The sequence below is a fragment of the Temnothorax curvispinosus genome, unplaced genomic scaffold (genome assembly GCF_003070985.1).
Source record: "Temnothorax curvispinosus isolate PA1 unplaced genomic scaffold, ASM307098v1 QBEX01012454.1, whole genome shotgun sequence".
Classification (NCBI taxonomy): Eukaryota; Metazoa; Arthropoda; class Insecta; order Hymenoptera; family Formicidae; genus Temnothorax; species Temnothorax curvispinosus.
In genome coordinates, this window is record NW_020222234.1 from 1,253,707 (window position 1) to 1,261,030 (window position 7,324).

The 7,324-nt window shown below is 31.1% G+C and overlaps 2 protein-coding genes across 2 annotated transcripts in view; both read left to right on the top strand.

Moving 5' to 3' along the window:
* LOC112462454 (phosphate-regulating neutral endopeptidase-like) overlaps positions 1-3,133 on the top strand; it is a 7,273-nt gene extending 4,140 nt beyond the window's left edge. Inside the window, exons 8-18 of the mRNA XM_025028243.1 lie at positions 637-778; positions 850-958; positions 1,064-1,160; positions 1,255-1,431; positions 1,512-1,618; positions 1,725-1,783; positions 1,878-1,929; positions 2,073-2,140; positions 2,312-2,451; positions 2,589-2,756; positions 2,853-3,133. Coding sequence (XP_024884011.1) covers positions 637-778; positions 850-958; positions 1,064-1,160; positions 1,255-1,431; positions 1,512-1,618; positions 1,725-1,783; positions 1,878-1,929; positions 2,073-2,140; positions 2,312-2,451; positions 2,589-2,756; positions 2,853-3,035 — 1,302 coding nt within the window. The 3' untranslated portion in view covers positions 3,036-3,133. The remainder of the gene's footprint in view (positions 1-636; positions 779-849; positions 959-1,063; positions 1,161-1,254; positions 1,432-1,511; positions 1,619-1,724; positions 1,784-1,877; positions 1,930-2,072; positions 2,141-2,311; positions 2,452-2,588; positions 2,757-2,852) is intronic.
* A 1,953-nt stretch (positions 3,134-5,086) lies between these two features.
* LOC112462453 (neprilysin-2-like) overlaps positions 5,087-7,324 on the top strand; it is a 6,129-nt gene continuing 3,891 nt past the window's right edge. Inside the window, 6 exon segments of the mRNA XM_025028242.1 lie at positions 5,087-5,195; positions 5,833-5,987; positions 6,076-6,237; positions 6,344-6,427; positions 6,521-6,720; positions 7,012-7,323. Of these exon segments, the coding sequence (XP_024884010.1) occupies positions 5,176-5,195; positions 5,833-5,987; positions 6,076-6,237; positions 6,344-6,427; positions 6,521-6,720; positions 7,012-7,323 (933 nt within the window). The 5' untranslated portion in view covers positions 5,087-5,175.

Here is a 7,324-nt window from a genome sequence, read left to right on the forward strand (position 1 = left end):
TAGTTACGCACCATTATCTATTTATGAAAGAACAATTCATCATTGAAGTGTGGACACATTGCCCCATCAAAAATAGGACAGATAGATCCCGACCACGTTTTTCAGTCTTTAACATGTTGCCAATTTTAGATAATGCGGAATTAAGATTTGACGTTTCTCACACCTGATAACTATATATTAATTGATAATATTACGAACTGCTTACTTTAATTTGAGTTAAACTACTGTCGCACAGCAAATTTTTCGACCATCAAAAAATGTTAATAAAATTGTTTTCGCTTTTCTTTTAACGTATATAACGTCTGCGAGAGGCATTGCAAGAAAACAAATAACATTTAAATATCTTACGTAGGGCATTTTTCAACTGCTTGTTACAATGGTAAAGACACCTGTCTCTTAAAACTTAAGATAGCAGTACTGTGGACAGTGTGGACACATAGCCCCCGTAGACAGATAGCCCCGGTCTCCCCTAATCTGATCACAATTTTACTTTTTGTAAAAAAATTATAAAAGTTTTTCTAATTATTTTTCTGATACATATAAAACAGAAATTATATAAAAGAAAGAAAACACATATTTTGTATATTACACATGTTTCATGTATAATTATATATAAAAAATTTTTCTCGGATGTAGATTGACTGGGTGAAGGAAATAAAGGCGTTGTTTGATGAGGCGAACGAGTCCGTAGATGACAATTTAAATCTAGACATTATTAAGCCAAGTTACATTACAAATCTTGTCTCCTTGCTGGATGAAACGTCGAGTCGAACAATCGGTAAGTTTCAAAAATGGAATGATAATAATACAAAACGTAATAGTCATTGGTACATAAGAAATACGTTTCAGTTAATTATATACACTGGAACTTCATAAGCAGAATAATAAAAACTACCACGAGTAAAATGAGAGCGTTGTACGATTTCTGGGAGACAGCTGCGAAGGGCACAGAGCCGAGGTCTGATATATTTTTAAACAAATAATTCTCCTTTATATTATAATTTATTATTTATTGCTAAAGTATTACTAATTTAAAATCTGATTCAATTACATTAAAATGCAGCGATAGAATGTCTACTTGCATGGAATCAGCAGAGATAAAAGAAATTCTAGCGTACGAATTTGTAAGAAAATATTTCTCCGATGATCTCCTCGAAACAGTAAGTTTTATTTTATTTGTCTTTTCCCCACAATCTTGTCTCTGTGCTGATAAATTTGCCCAAATCGCTTCACATATTCACTTCTATATCATAGGCATCAAATTTACTCAGCGATGTACAAAAGGCAGTCGAATACCTGATTAAAGAATCAGATTGGATGGATGACAAAGCTAAGGAATTTGCTTTAGCAAAAGTAAAGAATTTGAAAAAATTTATCGGATATCCGAAATGGTATAAAAATACCACGGTTATTCAAGAGTATTACGAAGGAGTGAGTTTTAAAAAATTATGATATTTAATATTAACTGCTATTACATGACAACCGCCTTATGTAAAATTATTCCATTAAAGCTCATTATCGGCTCGTCACATTATGAAAATACTCTTCGATACAACAAATTCGACAAATGGAAGAGTCTACGGAAGTTATCGAAAAATATTAACGAAGTCGAAGAAGAGTGAGATAGCAATTTATTATTTAATATATTTAACTAGTTAAATAATCTTTATATATATGACACACTTTACTAATTTAACAAAAAATTAAATTTAATAAAATTACAGACAAGAGTTAAATCCGGCTCAAGTGAATGCCTTTTACGCGTCCTTCTGGAATGCCATGTGTACGTAATATGTTTCCTTGTTTAGTGAAATAACATACTTAAAAATTAATTTTATTACTGTAATTATTTACCTAAAAACTAATGTTTTCAACAGTTGTCACGGCAGCGGATTTTCAGACCCCATGGTTCTCTTACGATCGACCACGGTAAATTAATGATCTTGATTAAAACTGGACGTACAGTAAAATATGTATCCTACTAATGAAATTTATTATTTTATATTCAATCTCATGTTAATGTCAATAAATAAACCTTAATAGAATTTTTTCTAATAACTATTTTTCTATAGATTCGTTAATTTTGGTATTATTGGATTCGTCATAGCTCACGAGGTTAATCACGGATTTGATAATCAAGGTACGTTAGAAAATAGCACTGCTATATTAAGCTGATAAGCTCTATGCTTGCTTGTTATACTATAATGTAGCTACAGTTATTGTGATAATATAATAATTGATTATTTAACTTTTGACGCTCTTTGAGAATATTTGATAAAAAAGAAAAAAAATATATAGAAATAATTTTTAGGACACTTGTACGATAAAAACGGTGAGCGCCTGGGATGGTTATCAGCAATGGCCGGCGAGTATTATAACAAAAGGCAGGATTGTTTCGTGGAGCAGTTTAATAAATATCCCATTGATAAAAATACAAATAGAAAAATAGAGGTATATTGCTCGCTGTATATTTTAATTATCTTTATTTCGCTGAAGATTAACTTGGTCGTTCATTTATTGATCACTGATCAAATCATTGTTATTTTACTAAAATTTTGTTGGTCATTTTTTACTGATTGAAATTACAGGATTATGGCAAGCAGACGACGAGCGACAACATCGCGGACACAATGGGATTACAGGCGATATTTAAAGCTTATGAACGCAAGGAGAAAGAGAGCAAAACACCGGACGCCACGTTGCCGGGTATGAAAGATTTTACCAACAATCAACTGCTCTTTTTATCTTTTGCCAGTGTGAGTATTACAGGCATTAAGGGAACTATAATTCAAGATTATGAACATAATAATTAATGATATTTTTGCGCTTTAATTAATTTAAAATGTTTACAGTTATGGTGCGAAGCGGTCGCCGACCCAAGTGCATTAATGGCTACCGCCATGGAAGATGAGCATAGCGTTGCGCGACTGAGAATTATAGGTTCCGTATCAAATTCAGATGACTTCGCTAAAGCTTTCAATTGCCCCGTTGGCAGTCCGATGAATCCCGAAAAGAAGTGCAATATCTGGAAATAATCCAAAAATATCTTGCAAAGAATCTTTCATAGAAGTACTTACTCACAGAAATTATTCATGTATTGATAAATAAAATATAACGGATGTCTGTAAACATTTCTTTTGACAATTTTCTAACTTCTGAATATTGTACCCAACTCAACCATGTGTGATTATTCGATCCTACCATAGGATAAAAATTAGTTAACAGTGGATATTTAGAATAGAGGAGACCGGAGCTAGTTGTCACACTTTTCAAATATTGATTTAAAAAAAAATGTTAGCAATATTTTATAATATCGTATACTACTTTATAATGTAGCTACATTCTTTAGGTCTAAGAAAAAAAATATTAGACTTGTATATATTTGTAATATAATTTTCATAAACTTAGAAAGTAAATGAAAGAATAATAATTTTCATAAATTTTGTAATACTTTCATAAACTTCCTTTTGAACAAAGAAGATTATATTTATAAACTATGTTTCAATGACAGTTAACTAAATACAGGAAAAATTATCTAAAACTATAATATTTCTTATGACCAAAAAGAAATTTCGACAAGTAATTCCAAAAATCAACGAAACAATAAAAATAGAGACAAGAAAAATTTACTCACAACCTCCAGTTTTTAAAAAGTGCTCGCAAATATCACATGCGATGTTTTTGAAACAAGCTATTCGTACATCCGACTAACATGACAGGAACAACCTACACTATAAAGAAGAATATTCCATTCAATCTATTAAGTGAGATATAAGCTTTGTGACAACTTACCCGTGTGACTTCTCTAGCCCCGGTCTCTCCTATTATATATTTAACATAATTTGTTATGTAACATATGATTATTTGAATTATATTCTTCTTCAGGAAATATGGAAATATACATATCTTTGTTGTAAAATTCGCTCAATATGCGTGGGATAGAAAATCAAATAATAACCCAAAAAATAATTTTTTATATATAATTATATATAAAATATGTCCGTATACATAATATTTTCTTTTTCTTGTATGATATGTGTTTGCATATGTAAGACAAATATAAGAAAAATTAAAAAATAATTAAAAGGATAATTTTTGCATTATTTTTTTTACAAAATGTTGAAATTTCAGGAAATGAGAAAAATTGCCCATAATCATATATAGGTAAATGTAATAATCTTATATACAATATGGTTATGTATTGTATATAGAATATTGTATAATCTAATCATAATTTGAATTTTTGTAAAAAAATGCAAACGTAATTTTTTAATATTTTTCCCTTCTTTATTATTTTTCTTACGAACAGAGATTATACATGAGAAATAAAATATACATAAACTAAAACTGAATTTCTTTTTATATTTTATATATAATTATATATAAAAAACTTTTTCTCTGGAATGTAGCAATAAGCAACAATCACATGTCCTTGTTGGAAATCCGCTCGCCCAACAACGCGTAGGATAATTTATCAATAAGTGACCTTATTTGATTTTAATATCTCGTTTTATTGTTGCTTTTATTAGTTATCATTTATACATTGTAAAAAGTATTTCTTCGGCATATACTTTGAAATTTGAAATAGAAATTGTCAAGCAGTATTTTCTAATATAAATAAATGTTTTGGTGCGTGATGTTAATCATTAGATTTATTCTTCTAAATACAGTAGTCCGAACGTTTCGGCTCCATTCGAGTCATCCTCAGCAATAACAATAATGTGTCACACGTTCTAAATGCCAAATGGCAAGTTTACCGATTAGAATTGTCGGAAACATCGACCAAATGATTGATATCTGAAAAATATCTTTGTATCCCTGATAGCCCTTTCTTTTCTTATTTTTGAATTTCGAGAGTCCATTATTAATTGAAATAAATGTTTGAAAGAAGAAAAACGCGAAAAATAATTTCTAACTAATAATTTCTTCCGAAGAAAAAGTGCGTGTGCGAGCTATCGCATAAATTATTTAAATCAACAGGACGAGAAAAATGTATCTCCGACCTTCGGCTTATCAGTTTTGATATGTTTGCATTCTCAAGTTTTTCCGCTCATATAATAACATATAAAAGAGTAAGCCGCCGACAAATAATTTCACATTGTAACAGAGAACGTTGCGAAACATTTACTGTACGGTATCACTGAAATTTATATCGGCCCACAAGTTATTTCTGACATGAAGCGACTCATTCTTCTGTACGTAACTTAAGTAACAATCGCTTTTAAGCATGATATTACCTAAGATATTAATTACAATTACATTAGTTTTAATTACAATTTGTATAATTATATAATCACTTTGTAAGCACGCTGTTATTACGCTATTATGGATATTAATTACTACTGCCATTAGAAGTTATAACTATATATTCTTACTTTAATAACTTTAACTTAGTTATTAATTTAAACTGCAGCGCTTTAAAATATTTCTGTTGTAAATTCGCCCCTTCTTTTTTCGGATATCGAAAGACACTTCCATCTTCGTCTAATCTCTTATCCAATTATCTTGGACAGAAAGGCAAAATCACGTACACGTTTAATAATGCAATTCGAAATTAAATATAATTAAGAAATAATTACAATACATTTATGTATATTTATATTCTTATGTCTTGATGATTCTTTAGAGGGTAAATCCAGAATCTTATACGCATAATAATCCCTTCTTATGCGCATAAATAGGAATATTTTAAGGCACAATTTAAAATAAAAAAATATATATTAATTGTATATTGCATATATTGCAATAATTGTAATATATTACATATTTAATAATTATTATATACAATATACATATTAATATATTAATCGATATATTTTTTTATCTTTGAAGCGCCTTTATCGGCACGTTTCTAATAAGAAACGTAACGCTGTCAAAAATTCATGGATATCCTTCGAATTTGGAATGGTTGTTCAGCTCAAGTAAATTAAGTGATAATGAGAAAGAAAAGCGGACTGTATGCGAATCCGACGAATGCAAGAAAATGGGTATTTACATTTCATTAAACAACTAGCTCGACTGCTCTAAAAATTCAAATCGTCAATCGTTATTATTCGTCTTTTTCACATATCTTAGCTGATACGCTATTAGGAGCCATGAATAGATCCGCAGATCCATGTGACGACTTTTACGAGTACGCGTGCGGAAAGTGGCCGGAGCAGAATCCCATTCCAGAAGGATATGCCAAATGGAGTATGAGCATGATGCTGTTTGACAAGACTAATGAAGAAATAAAAGGTGATCAACTTATCTACACGCTGCTATCTTTTGCTAAAATTCAAAATTCGAGATTTGTTTAGCATATCTTAACATTATTATCTTAACATTATTAAGTTCTTTGCAGAGATTATAACGGCCGAACCTATGGAGAACGAACTCAGAACGGTGAAGCTTGCGAAAAAGTTGTTCAAGGCTTGCATGGATACAGGTGAGTGCACCTGTACTAATTAAAGTATGAAATTAAAAAATGTGCACATTTTATGTCGCATTCTACAACGTAATTATTCGCCAATGCTTATAGATGCGATGGAAAAGCAAGGAATCGATCCGCTGGTTTCTACCCTATCGCGTTTAGGTGGCTGGCCGATGATAATGGAGCCGGATAAATGGAACGAGCAGGAGTATAGTTGGCAAAAAGTGGACGATCGATACATGCGTTTATTAGGAAGAAATGCCTTTTACGACGTAGGCGTACAAATAAATGATACAAATGTAGTAGAGGTATTTATTGTGATACATTCAGTCAGCTAATTAGATTTGTTACAAAGAATACAATTAGACTTATTACGTTCGAATTAATTTCACGCTTTTTTTGGTTTGAAAAAAAAGTACATCCATGGTAGATGCAATTTCTATAATTTTGTTCGTATACGTACCATATATCGTATACATAATTTTCCAGTTGTATTCTTTACCGTTAGTCGTTGTATGTTAAAATAATTTAAGTCTAAAACATTTGCATTAATTTTCTATCAGTCATTCGATTCTTTTTCTTTAAATCTATATATCTAGATTGACCTGCCACATTTACCACCGGGTTCAGACCAATTGCGAGCTGTGATAAAACTTGCCATTGAAGCAGAAGAAACGGGAGACAGCAGAAGTGACGAAGACCCCAGTGACGAGGAAGAGCAAAGCAAAGAGCAGCCTGGAAGCGAAAACGAAGATCATTCTAAATTCGTTGATGATGATGACGATGATTATAATGACGATAGTGAAGACGATGATGATGATAACGATGATGATAACGATGATGATAACGATGGCAGTGACAATAGCGACGACGACGACGACGACGACGACGACGACGACGACGACGACGACG